Genomic DNA, 14247 nt, shown 5'->3' with positions numbered 1-14247 from the left:
CAGAGATTGAATTTCGCATTATGATGTTGTTACAAGCTCACAGGGGTCAGGGAGTGGAAGGTGGTTGTTCGAATGCAGTAGAAACCCTAACTAAGACAGGCGTGCATCAAAAACTCATGTGTTGAAAGCTTGGGCCCCAACTGTCAGCACTGCTAACAGGTGACTTGATCATGGGAATGTGAACCTCATCAAAAAAAAATTAATCCAGTGATGAGTTTATACTCAACGAGCTATTAAGAGAAACAGTCTCTTTGAAGAAAGTAGGTCCCGGGTCATGCCTTTGAATTTCAAAGGGACATTGAGTTCCTGGCCTCTCATGTCTGCAAGGGCATGAGCCAGCTGCCTCCATCACATGTTCCCGGGCATCATATTCTATTGAGCCACCAAATGACCCAATGACACAGTGACCAGTGACCATAAATTAAAATCTCTGAAATTGTCAGCCAAATATATCTGTTCTCTATCGCTTGTTTGTTGAGTTATCCTGTCACATTTGAGTTCATCTGACCAACATTAAGTACAAACCTGAACAAGGAGAGAAAATAAAAATGAACAATTGATACTAGTGGTGACCATATCTTGTTATCCAGAGGGCTACTAGATTACATTCTAGTAATTATGAAAGGAGAAAACTAATGATAATTTATTTAAGAGAAATCCCTTAGAATATAACTTAGGGGTATACACACCAGAAAATAAAAATGCCAACATTATACATTATAAGCAGAGACTTCATCAGTATAGCCCCAAACTGGGAGTAAGAAAACTTCACCTGCCATGGTGGTCTTACACACCACGCTGTTGGAAGTATCCATCATTGCAATTACCGGGTTATTAGAATCAAGTTGAGGTATTCTGATTAACCACATGTGTGAAAAGTGAGAGGGTGTTCCACCTGACACAGATAATATATTTTTTGTTTGTTTGTTTGCTTTATCTAAACAGGAGAAAGCATCCCAAGGCAGACAAAAATAAAAGAATTCAGGCAGATACACGAGAAGTGTCCTCATCTTTCTGCTATTCTAATTCTTCACTGGTTCCCCACCATGCTTCAAAAAATGATCCGAAGTGTAATCGTACATAGTTATCTTCACCCTATGAACCACCAGTTAATAACCTTCCACTCCCCTCCATTGCAATTTAGTAGCTCAGGAATATTTGTGCCATGGTTTGTCTTCTAGAGACGCCTAATGGTCATTTGGAATACTCTAGAAATTATGCCCCGTGAGCCTGCAGCTATTTTCTTCTCTGCCCATGGATGAACAGTGATTTCTATGTGCAATACTTGAAAAGCTTTAGATAAAATTACTATTTTCGACACAAAACTATTAAACGTAAATTTTAATGTGCAGGATTAAAAGTTTAATTGGCATTCAGACATCATCTTCATTACACATGTTCCTTATTATCACAGGAGAATGCACATACTGACAGACAGAAGACATAGATGAAAAAGTTGAGATTATTCACAGCATAGTCCTTTACAGAAACAAAACAAAGATGTTGACCCCGTACTCTAGAGGCTGAAGTCCTCATCACGCTTGCTTCTCTTATCGGCATAGAAGTAGATCTCAGATTGCTCCCTTCTTGTTACAGGGGGTGCGGAAACGTTGCAAAGGTTTGGAGGTAACAGTGATGCATTAATATTCGTTAAAATTGTTTGTAAATCGATTCATTGCGCCTGTATACAGTCAATCGTTCACAATGCATTAAAACACCTGTCTCTTGATTTCCAGTATCAATAAGGATGATCTAAGTATCTATAGTGTGAGTTTTAAGAAATTACTGAATAACAATAATTCTTTTAATGGTTCTTTTTGTAAAGCATAGTATTCTGCGGCTTATCCTTGCTAATTATTATTACAGAAAATTGCTATCGTGATGAAAACTTTAGGAGAGTTGGGTCTAAGACTTCATTTATACAGATGTAGGACTCTCACTTCATGGCATTTCATTACATGGGAAATATTTTTTTCCCGTCCAAAGTCAAGATAATATCACTCTCAGCCCTCCTGCATTTTCTTGTGATACCTTCCTTTGTCATCTAGGGAGAGATCCTAGGGAAACCGAGAAGTGCTGGTCAGGAGATAAACAGCTCTACTTCCCAGGAATCCCATCGAGTCCACTCAGAGCTGGCTGCTCACATCTGGGAGGAGATGTTCCCTGAGAAATTTCTGTATCTCCTTCCAAGAATGCTCCTGTGCGGCCGCGTGTTGGACAGCCTCTCCCCCCCAGTAGATGCTTGGAATCACATAGGGGATCCTTGAGGCAGAGCACAAGGGGGCGTAGGGAGGCTCAATCAGGTGACCCGCCCCCGGGTAGGACAGCAGGGTCCAGTTCTTCTTCCCACTCCTTATCAGCTGGGCTGTGGCTTGATGGGCATGGACTTTGCTGTTGAGGTTTTTATCGTCTTCTCCCACCACAAAAAGGAAATGTCCCTGCGCCTTTTCAATGGGAAAACAATATTTGCTATCCTTATCTGCAGTTTCCTCATAGGCTCGATAAAACTCTGCGAATCCGAAGGCATTGGTGATGACATATTCTATATTGCATGGTACGGGATGGTTGACCTGACCGTGATATACATGTGGATCACTAGTAACAAAGTTGGGCCCATTGATAAGTACAGTGGCTTTTATTTGTTTTAGGTTAATAGCCATCGAGAGTCCAATTTCTGCTCCTCTGCATACAGAGACGACGCCAACACCTGGGCCCAAGACCTAAAAACAATAATAATGAGATGTTATTCTTTCATTAGGAAATAATCAAGAACTTCAACAAAGAATAGTAACGGGCTAGTTTAAAAAAAAATAAAAGTTAAAGAACCCACCCAGATGAGTACATATCTAGTAGTTGGAGTTCTGGAACACGGTTTGTTTATTTAACTGAGCGTTACTATAGATATATTGGATTCAACATTATGCCTGGTTCTGAGTTTAAAATATCTTCAAGAAATATTATGCCAGGACTAGAAATACAGGTCTGTGGCCGAGCCCTTCCCTAGCATGCAGTAGTCTCCACAGGACAAACAAACAAGAATAACAAGACGGGTGTAGTCAGGAAAACAAACAAAGTGAATGTGTTATTGTAAATAGCATTGGTCAGGGAACAGGCAATGAGTGAGTTGCCTTACGGAGGAGTTGAGTTTCCTCCAGAAAGAGGAAAGAGTGAAAAGAAGCTAGGGCAGCACATGGAGCTTGACTGGAAAGCGTTGATCTCAGAAGGAGATTTCAGAAAAGCTTGTCACAATACACTTTCTATTGTCACTCATCAAACACGCCCAGCAAAGGAGTAATGTTTTATAAGGCAATGAAAAGGCAGGAGACGAGGTCCGTGGAGAGACCTAGATTATTAGAATATCACACATTCTCTCACAATGTATACAGACAGACCAGCAGGATCAAAGAGTCTCGGAAGAAATGGGCTGTAAATTGAATGTTCACACATTAAAAACGGAGGCAATAAAGAGTAATATGCTGAGTGATTGAAGCGTGCTAGCTAACCATAAAAGACATCTCTTCACAATTTTAAAGCTAACATGACCTTGATTTTTGTGTGGCAAAGCAATGTATCCACTCTCAGAGGATGCATTTTGATGAGTCTGAGCTCATTGTCTTTTGCTACATATCTACTTAGTCTTTGTTGTAAGGCCAGTATGGTCTCCTTGTGGATTTATTTTCTTCTCATGAAAAATAACACAGAATCAAGAGATCAAAGTCTGTGTTCTTGACAATTTTTCCGATCTTAAGACACCGATGCTGATCAATGCCTAAAACACAGCTATCTTGTGCCCTGGAGGACAGGACCAGAGAATTGCTGATCAGGAACTCTGTGTGTTCCAGAGAAGTGACTGGTGGTGGACTAAATGTCAGCTGTCGGTTTGTTTTTTTCTCGTGGTCTAGAACTCTGGGGATAGATGACTTAGACTTTGGTTCTGGAAAACACATTCACAAGTTGTTCATAGATGTAAATACATACAATTTCTGGGACTGTGGAGGTAGCTCAGTCAGGAGAGGGCTTGCCCTGGAAGGATGAGGGCGGACATTAGCTATGCTCCCAGAACCTGTGGAAAATTGTCAGACATGCTCGCTTGCTTGTACTCTGAGTCCTATGGTGATGTACACAAGAGGACCCTAGGCTCACGAGTCAGACAGCTTATCCTGATAGGGAATCTGCGAGCCTCTGTGAGAGTCCTGTTTCCAAACCAAGGTGAATGGCTCCTGAAGAACAATGCCTAAGGCTGACCTTTGTCCACCACAAACATGTACAGACACACACACACACACACCAATGCACACACACATGAGCCATCACATCCTCCCCATACAGAAACCTGTACACAAATATCCCTCTCTAGTATATGCATGTATATATACATGTATATACACATATGTAAATATACATTTATACACACACAGAGGGTGGGAGGGGAATCTTAGCCACTAGTTACAAATGGAACGTACAAACCAGAAAGAGTAAAAGACAACTGTTCTTTGTAGCAAAGAAGACAGCCTCGGAGGACTCAAGTTTCGAAATCAAGGCAAGTCATTCAGCATTGCAGTTAACCTAACACTGGGATGTATTCACACAATGAGCCTAAAATTACCTTAGGATGTCTCAGGAGAAACTCTGCACCTTCTTCAAAATACTCTAGATCTACCTTATCCAGGTAAGAGGGCAGGTCATCATAGCCCCAGTAAGCCAGAGCCAAGGCCGCAAAGCCGTGACTGGCCAGAAGACTGGCCCGGAATTCGATCAGTCCACCAGTGCTCCCAAACAAGTCAATAATCCCTGGGAAAGGGCCTTCGCCTGGAAAAGAACAACGTAAAACAGGTCACATATGAAAATAAGGGGGAAAGACAACGTGAATATAAAGCCAACAGGCAGAACTAAATCTTGGGATTAATACACAAATTCTCTAATGAAACATCCAAATGTTCAGCCTTGTATCTGAAGCAAAAATAAGGTCTTCTTAATATATAATGAAACATAACTTCTAAGTATTTTATTATAAACTATGAGCACTGACATCTTTAATTCCTGAAGCCTAGAGGAGGGGCTATTCCCATCGTTTTTGAGTAAAGAAAATCAGGGGAAAAAAATTGCCAGGACTTCTTAACCAAACAAGGGTTCACAAACAAGCTTTAGGAAATCTATGAAGGTTCTAAAATTAGATGAAAAATACTCTGTTTATATGTGTTTTCCTGTGAGAAATGCTCCTGGTTGGTGAAGGCTATCCAAAGGCTACCTGGGAGACGTAGAACCTTTAAGAAGGGGATCCAGTTGGAAAGCTTCATGTCCTTGAGGGTGAGCCCTCACAAGGTCTAGCTAGACAAAGATTCTCTCTTTGTAAGTGGATTACAAAGCTCGAAGATGCCTTTATTGGTTGCTCTGGCTGACACGTCTTGTAAGAGCTGCAGCTCAGTAGCTCAGTCCCTAGGCACTTGCCTCTAACATGTCTAAGTCTCAGGGCTCATCCCAGGCACTAGGAAACAAAAGATGGTAAACACCCTACTCTGTTACAATCTGCTAACCACTAACTGACGAAAGAGTTGATCAAACCTCCCATGACATCAGAGGGACATGAGGAGCTCTTTCTTTTTATATTAATTTCTACTGCGTGTAGCCTAGCGTACAGAGAAAGAAGAGGGATGTCAGGGCGTCAGTCCACGGTCACTCTGTGTTGACAGCGCGCTTCTACAGTGAACCAGAGCCCACCCACAGTGGTTGTCACAAACTGTCCCTGCCGTGAAAATTGGCTTCAGAAAAGGAAGACTGGCCATGTCCATTTAAAAGCTGGCATCACGTGAAGGGGCACTGGTGAGTTTTTAAATGGCTGTGCTTCCTTTAGTGTGAGAAATGAGAAGACACAATATATCTTGGTTTAGAAATGAGCATGCAAGTTCATTAATAAAGATCAAGTTGCGTCTTCTGATGAGTGGGGAGGAAGGGAACAATGAAGGACCTGAAATCTTTCCACACCTAATTCAAGCTCTTTGTGATCAAACATATCTCATCGCTCCTTTGTGACCCAGCAGATCATGTGATGCAAGAGACTCTACATATCCAATATGGTAAATAAGTAGTAAAACATCAATACTAAAACCGAATGTTAGCGTGATATAGCCCCTAAAACCTGCTGTGTGGGAATCGTTAGTCAGCCAGGCTCTAATGAACTACACTTAACCTACATTCAGCCAATCAGAAACCTCCCAATGCTAGAACTCCACAATATACAGTCATAATCTCAAACAAGCTTCAGAATGGTGGAAATGAAACTTGAATTAGAGCAGAATACCACCCAATTCTATTCTGAGCCTAAATTAACCCGGATTCTCAGGTAGGACAGTGAGAGCTGTATAATACCCTTCTCCCAGCTAAATTTCTAGCCGCACGAGGCATCTGACGACTGTCAGAGTGACTCTACTCACCTGGGGGCAGAAAGAGGGCTCCCCGGAGGCGGCCTTCCTTCACCGGGATCCTTGTGACACCAGGTGCCACGTACCATCTTTCCAAAGTCAGGCTATCCATCGGCGGACTGACAACAATACCTTTTATTGGAAAGTGTGGCTCGGAAAGTTCTATGTGGACCTGGTAGGGGATATTCACATCTTTTTTCGCCAGGCGACTCAACAGCTTTTCTGGTTTCAGGGACCAAAACAGACCCATGGGGTGGACACCCATATAGTCTCCTCCAAGTGAGGGATCACGCTCCAGGTCCACCTGCCCCGTTTCACTGGCCTTGTAGTAGGCCTTTGAAACAAACATATTCTCCTTCTCGTCTTTCAGGGATGCCTGGAGGCACACCACCTGAAAAGGTGCCAGGCCTGTGACTTGGATGTGCACAGGCTCATCAACAAGTGCGCTAAGAGGAGCGGCCATCAACTTGGCCATTTTTGCAGTGACAACCTCGAACAATTCTTCAGGAGTATCTTCACCAAAAACCTCAAAACAGAAAGAGACAGAAATGAAACACAGTGGTAATCAGGTTAGTGGATGACAGAAAGGAACAAGAGGCAGATCTCTTCGGATTCAGTTTTACCCCAGCATTGATTTGTGGCAAATACACTGTGATCATTTTGTAATCAACAGCTTTCTGGAAGAGAGATTTCGACAGATTTCTAGAAGCTAGAGAGCATGTGGGTAGGGGCTAGAAGTTCAAGCGGCACTCCAACTTTGTATGAATATCGGGACATGAAGGAGGATAACTCAATCTCATTGTACACAAGTCTGGGAAAACCAGGATTGAGAAGTGAGGTCGAAAACACACTGATTGACTGAACAGCTTCCTGTGTAGAATAGGTAATCTATTCCTAATCTCTTCCATGGGAACATGTGTGTTCTGTCTAAGAGAAAAAAAGATAACAACTGTCACTTTGATTTGGGGACTTAGACAGTCCTAAAACAAAATTAGAAGCATATAAGACCTTCAAGTGTCCAGAAGTCTTGCTGAAATGTGTATCTGCTTGCCCTTAAGTGTTGACACAAGAGTGACCACTCCTCCCAAGAACCGAAACTCTCATCAGATTTTTATCTATTCCCTTGGTTGTTCTGCTGTCTTCATTTGAACTCATTTTGCTGAGAATGCCACCGATCTGAATGAATCAAATCCAGCATGTGACAAAAATAGCTACTCTTAGGAGGCGAGAAAATGTCCCTCCTACTCTGCTATTCATTTAGGATAAAATGACAAAGAGGAACCCCGCAGAGAGAAATGAGAATAAGAGAAAAGGGGGTGTCCTTTTGATGATGGAACTCTGAGGAACTCCCCTTTCAGAGCATGCCTCCACTCATCCATGTCTACAGAGAAGCAAAGGTCCCTATGCCGAGGAAGCCAGGAGTATTACCGCAGAGCCAAGCAAGTCCTAGTGACCCTTTTCCCAGACCTCTAATCAGAAGGTTTCGTTTTAAAAGGCGACCAAATGACTGTTAAAGTCAAAGATCCTCGCAAGGAGTTCATGAGCACTGAGAATCCAGGCTCTTCTGATGAGAAAAGGCTTCAACCCACCATCGAAAATTGGTGAAGTCAGTGTGTGCGCTTGACTCAGTAAGTGTGCCACAGGTCCCAGAGCCAACACACACTTGGCTCAGATCAGAGTGATCAGTCCCAAATCCCAACAGAACACGGCCAAGCTCTTTTATTATATTTATTGTGTGTGTGAGTGTGAGTGTGTGTGTGTGTGTGTGTGTGTGTGAGAGAGAGAGAGAGAGAGAGAGAGAGAGAGAGAGAGAGAGAGAGAGAGAACTGACGGGAGTCAACTTTCTTCTTTCAGAGACAAAGCTCAGCTTGTCAGTTTTGGCAGCAAGTGATTTTCCCCACTGAGCAATATCACTGGCCCTCTCTCTTTTTTTTTTAGATATTATTTTTATACAATACATCCAGGACCCTTTTTTATTATTATACATAAAAGTTTAAAAACTCATGATTACAAGAGGTAAGAACCACTATTATAGAAAGAGAAGTAGTCAGATGTTGGACTCATCAGACAGCAAATAGAAAGGAGCCCACAGACATAAGAACAGCTCAAACTAAACTATGCAGAGAAAAATCAAGATGAAAGATTAGAGCACTTGAGACATGGATACGTTTTAATATATATGGCTTACTATACAGTATAAATTCTCTAACAATTGGCACCTTAGAAAGACATATTAGAGATAGGCACAGGGAGGAATGCTCACAACGACTAGGGCTGAAATTCCCTCAGTTCATTGAAAAGCACCGTGCCGCAGTCACAAGAAATGTAATAAACACAGGGATGAAACCAGCAAAAGCCCAGCTGTCATTGTAGTCAAACTGGTAACACACACAGCAAGTGTTAATATAGCCAGAGAAAAGTGGCAATGTTACAGAGGAAAGGAACAAACACAGACTAACAATCAGGAGACAACACACCCTCGGTGCTCAAAAGGAAAGAGAAATAAATAAATAAATAAATAAATAAAGCGAAATGTCTGAAACCCCTCACCTAACAAATATACACATCAAAAGGCAAAAGACAGACATTTCCAGAGTGAAAAGGAGAAAATGTACCTGTAGTAAATTATATTTCAAGAAATACACTATGTAAGGGATGTTATTCCACACAGACAACTTAATGCCTCTGAGAAATGAGGAGCAAGAATGCTTTATTATCTGGGTAATTATAAAAGCCCTTTTCAAAATGTCATCCCTTAATTTTATCTGTGTGTGTGTGTGTGAGAGAGAGAGAGAGGGAGAGAGAAAGAGAGAGAGAGAAAGAGAGCTTAAAGTAGTTTAAAGTTTATTAACTGTTCAAAAATAAAAGTAACTGTTTTATGAAGTTTATATAAAAATATGGCAAATAGGTAGAAATATGATAAGTATGTTTCTTATATCACTGGGCTTCAAATAATATAGGGTTTTCTGCAGAAAGATAATGATAATTTATAGTATCTATCAAGAGCCCAGGAGCTAGAAGAGAATAGATATGAGAGCTGCCAGACACCAGAGGGATTTCCTTAAAGAACAGTGACATAGAAAAGGTACAGGCAGTAAATCACTTACAGTGGTGGAGCAGCAATGAGCTGAAAGGGAGAGGCGTTCAGGGTCAGCACAGATGCACAGGCCTTCCCGCCGGCTCTCAATCCAAAGCTCCAACAACTTAGGAGTTTAACTAATGCAGCCCATCCAGTCAGAGCTGGGGAATGTGTCTTTATAGCTCACTCCTCAACCTGGCCTAAGTTGGCTGAAAAGAGAGAGGTGCCTAAGAAGACCTTGGAACTTGAACTTTGGATAGATGCCTGAGATAAAGACGCCTAAAAATAAAAGCGGCGGGGCCGCTACTGTGGAAAGGCCCCAAGCTTGTCTTGCACAGCACCTGTCCTCTGAAACCATCTCCTTTGCTGGGATGTGGTGGTGAGCTCGCGGGCAGCAAGCACTAGGGAGACTGAGGCAGGAGTGAAGTTAAAGGCAGCCTGGGCTACATAGGGAGATCCTGTCTCAGAAAAACAACAACAAAAGGAGATGGTCTGTGTAGGACGGTGTGTTATTTCAAATGGAAGTCTCGAAGGCAAGGGAATATAATCATCTGAGATTCACTCGTGCATGTGTCCTGGAGTCAATACAGAGCTGGAGACACCGCTTCCGGAGCCTGTTTGTGTTTCCTCAAATCACAGTTGGAAGGGCAAGAGACAGAAGCAGCTGGAAGCTATTATTTCAGTCGTTTCATATGTGTCAGAGAAGGCATACGCCTCCATTAGAATTCAAGTGGGGAGGAGAGAGACTTTTTTGAGAGTAAAGTAAATATCAATGGGAGAAAGGAGGAAGGGATGGAATATGCGTATGCACTTTTGTGTAGCGAGCTTTCTTAGACTGTCGGTAATGCTCGGCCTTAGTTTAGGCTTCTCCTACTAGCTCTTGTAACTCATTTTAGCCTGTTCCTCTTCGCCTGTTTTGTTTTTCGAGACAGGGTTTCTCTGTAGCTTTGGAGCCTGTCCTAGAACTAACTCTTGTAGACCAGGCTGGCCTCGAACTCACAGAGATCCACCTGCCTCTGCCTCCCGAGTGCTGAGATTAAAAGCGTGTGCCGCCACTGCCCGGCTCTTCACCTGTTTTGCCTCAGAGCTTTTTACCTTTCTTTCATTCTATATGCCCTACTTTCCTGCTTCCTCCTTGTCTGGCTAGCAGGTGCCTGGCTAGCTGGCCCTGGGCATCTCCCTCTCTTTCTCTCTCATTCTCTTCTCTCAAGCCTAGATTCCTCCTCCTTCTTCTTCTCTCTGGCTGCCAGCCCCGCCTATCCCTCCTCTCCTTAGCTATTGGCTGTTCAGCTTATAATTAGAGCAATCAGGTGCCTTCGGCAAGCAAGATGAAATAGCAACAATCTTTGCAGAGGTAAACAAATGCAGGACAAACAAACGCAGCACACTTTTACATAGTTAAAGTAAGATTCCATAACACTTCTGCAATCCTTTGGGAATAAAATTTGCCACAGCAGGAACAGAGGAGCAAGGGAGCAAATGATAAATCAGACGAATGGAAAACAGTGACCAAGATGGGAAATTTCAACACAATCATATTTAAAATTGCATTATGGGGCTGAAGAGATGGGTCCATGGTCAGGAACATTGGCTGTTCTTCCAGGGAAAGAGTCTAAGTACTCACGTGATGACTCCCAACTATCTGTAGTTCCAGTTCCAGAGAATCTGATGCCCTTTCTGGCATCTGCAGCACCAGGTACACAGGTGGTGCACAGGCGCACATGCAGGCAAACACCCATACACATAAAATAAAAACAAAATGAGAAAAATAGGGTGGTTGAGGGTATGTGTGATGGCTCTTCTTGGTTGTCATCTTGACTACATCTGGAATAAACTATAATCCAGAAATAGAGGGTACACCTGTGAAATATTTTTTTGGCTTGGTTTGAAGTGGTTAAATCCACTTCTACTCAGGACCTTTGAGATAGGAGTCACATACCTTTAATTGGGATCTTGAGGCAGAAAGATACACACCTATAATTCAAATTTTGAGGTGGGAAGACACACCTTTACTCTGGGTCATACTTCTACTGGAAGTCTATGTAACGACATAGAAGGAAGTTTTTGCTCTTTGCCTGCTAGCTCTTAACCTTGATAAAACATCCGTTCCTTCACTGGCGTTAGAGCTCACTTCTTCAGGATCCCAGCTCATATTGAAGACCAGCTGAGACGTTCCAGCCTGTGGACTAAGAAACTACAGGATTCACAGACTTTCCATTCACAGCCATTCATTGTTGAATTAGCTGGACTGCAGCTGTAAGTCATTCCAATGAATTCCATATTACTCTGCCTAAAATTGGAGGGGAGTTTGATTTGTGCCTTACCTGGGCATTCTCCAAAAGCTCATTTTGATTTAACAACACAACTCAAGAGTAATTCATTTATTTTGAGGGCTTCAGGGATGAACTGCTGTGGAAGGATCTTTGTACACTATAAATATGCATTGCTTTCATTGCTAATAAAAAGTTGATCAGCTGGTAGCTGGTCAAGAAGAGATTGAGCGAGACATCCTGACACAGAATTCTGGGAGGAATAAGGGTGGGGTCAGAGAGGTGTGAGCCAGATGGAGAGGGAGCAGAGGGAGCAGGAGATGAACGTGCCATGCTAATAAAGCTACTGCCATGTGGCAGAGTGTAAATAAGAAATGTGGGCTAATTTAAGAGCTAGTTAATAGTAGTGACTATCAGGGAACTGGCTGGTGGGAGAGAAATGTCTGTCTACAATGAAAGGTTCACTAAGGGTGATTCCTTTACTCATGCACAGCAGTGAGGCAGAGAGGTGTGAATAAATGTCTCCTTACAGTATCCCAGAATTTAAATACATAAGATCATGCAGGAATGAAGAATGTTGTCAGGAAGAGAATCCATACCTCCAACCCTGCCAGACTGATCAATAAGACATTTCCCAGTGAGTGGCTGGAATATTAGGTACAGTCCTAATGTGGAATTACTTCTCTGCATGAGCACCATCCACTATTCTTCTCTTAGATTTCACTTGTTGGCCATCGTATCCAAGCAGGAGAAACTGGTTCATTTTAATTCAGTTTTTACTTGTTTTTTTTTTAATATTTATTCTTATTCTAATGATGGCTGACTATAATCCACTACCAGGAAGCGTTCCCAAGTTGCATAGTCATTCATGAGGTTTCCACTTCAAGTATTTTCATTATAATTCTAACACATTATCATCTTAATCTTAAAAGAAAAAATCCCTCCTCCTCCACCCTCTCTTCTCGGTTTCTTGAGACAGGTTTTCTCTGTGTAGCCCTAGCTGTCCTGGGACTTGTTTTGTAAACCAGTCTGGTTCTGAACTCACAGAGATTAAATAAAACATTAATAGCATAGTTTAGTGTTCCAGACTGGAATTTTTTCTAGAAAAAAATTATACACACACACACACACACACACTAGAAAAGTGTTAAAAAGAGGGAGAATTACTCGTGGAGATTCAGATAGCATAAAGGGGAGAGAAATGTCTGCTGATAGTCTTTCATGTCCCTCAAAAATATCCAGAGATCACGGGTCCCAGATGACACCTTTCTAAGCAAATCTGAAAAAGCACTGCACTACCAGCATCTCTGGGAACTTCGGAGCTCTTCAAGATTATGGAAGGAGCAAAATGAGGATTTGATCTTAGAAACCACTAAATGCCAAACACTGGAGGGGAAAAAAAATCTGAGTTGAGATTTTTAACATATTTACAAACAACTCAAAACAGCTTTGATTACAAATCAACCAATGTTCCTTTTCTCACTTCTAGGAGTAAAGAAAAGGGCACAATCCCAGTTGCCCAAGACCAGAGCCCCAAATGTTTTTGACATTACAGTTTACATTGGGTCAGAGAGAGCAAAGGGCATCAGCTTAACCGCTGCTCCCGGTCCTGATCTGGTTACCTATTAATGCAGTTGTAGGGAACCTAGCCCCCTTTCCCTCCTTCCTTTCTGCTTTGTTTGGGAGTTTTGTTTTGTTTTTAGATGGTATGTTTCGTGTAAAACATATTATACACAATATATTTATGTCTATACATATATGGTTGTACACGACAGCTGCACATGCACCAGGGTTTGTAAAAGTTCAGAGGACAATGACCTAAGGTTCTCAGGCTTGGTGACAAGTGCTGTTACCTGCTGAACCATCTTCCTGACCTCTTGTTTGTTTAAAACTCCTCTGCCACTATTTGATCTTATCTGACCACTACTTTAAAAACAAAAAGTCAATGCAGCTACTGCAGAACTGTGATCTCGTGAAACATTTCTTTCCAGGCCTGAGTTCAATACTACAAAACTAAAGTAGTAAGTCAATTATGGGATAGAGTGTTTGCTGTGCAACCAGGAAGACTGTGGTTTGGATTCCTAGATATATATATGTGTGTAAGTACACCCACACACACAAACACATACCCATAGAATAACACAAAAATACAGAAAATACAATTTTTCTATTGGTAGTATATTAGAATATTACATTATCTGTATACTGGTGAGTTTTTTTTCTTCTCGTTTTTGATGTATTTTTTATTTTCTAAAGTGTGATTACTGCAGAAAGCAGTTTCCATGTTAAAACAAAACTCAGCAAGAGGAGTCTCATGTCACTTGAAACTTTAAACATGTAGTTTATGTAAGACCACTTACGTTGAATTGCTAATGATTTTATTAGGTTTTATGCAAACACACTGAGCCCATACATTCAACTAAGTAAAACTGGTTACCTTATACCCTTTGCATATCCTAAGTTTTTTAAAATAGAAAGC

The 14247-nt window shown here is 41.8% G+C and overlaps 1 protein-coding gene across 1 annotated transcript; it reads right to left on the bottom strand.

Annotated features, from left to right (window-relative positions):
- Positions 1–1326: 1326 nt before the first annotated feature.
- LOC126509848 (bile acid-CoA:amino acid N-acyltransferase) lies at positions 1327–9699 on the bottom strand. The gene is made up of 4 exons (XM_050156012.1): positions 9527–9699; positions 6432–6945; positions 4607–4809; positions 1327–2720 (listed from the first exon to the last, which is right to left on the bottom strand). The coding sequence occupies exons 2-4, from the start codon at positions 6892–6894 to the stop codon at positions 2127–2129; spliced, it is 1260 nt and encodes a 419-aa protein (XP_050011969.1). The 5' UTR covers positions 6895–6945; positions 9527–9699; the 3' UTR covers positions 1327–2126.
- Between the last annotated feature and the right edge of the window lie 4548 nt (positions 9700–14247).

This window comes from Alexandromys fortis, unplaced genomic scaffold (assembly GCF_014885135.2).
Source record: "Alexandromys fortis isolate MF-2015 unplaced genomic scaffold, M_Fortis_MF-2015_v1.1 scaffold_92, whole genome shotgun sequence".
In the NCBI taxonomy this organism is placed as follows: domain Eukaryota; kingdom Metazoa; phylum Chordata; class Mammalia; order Rodentia; family Cricetidae; genus Alexandromys; species Alexandromys fortis.
The sequence above is the reverse complement of the archived record's forward strand: the minus strand, read 5'-3'. Positions and strand labels throughout refer to the sequence as shown.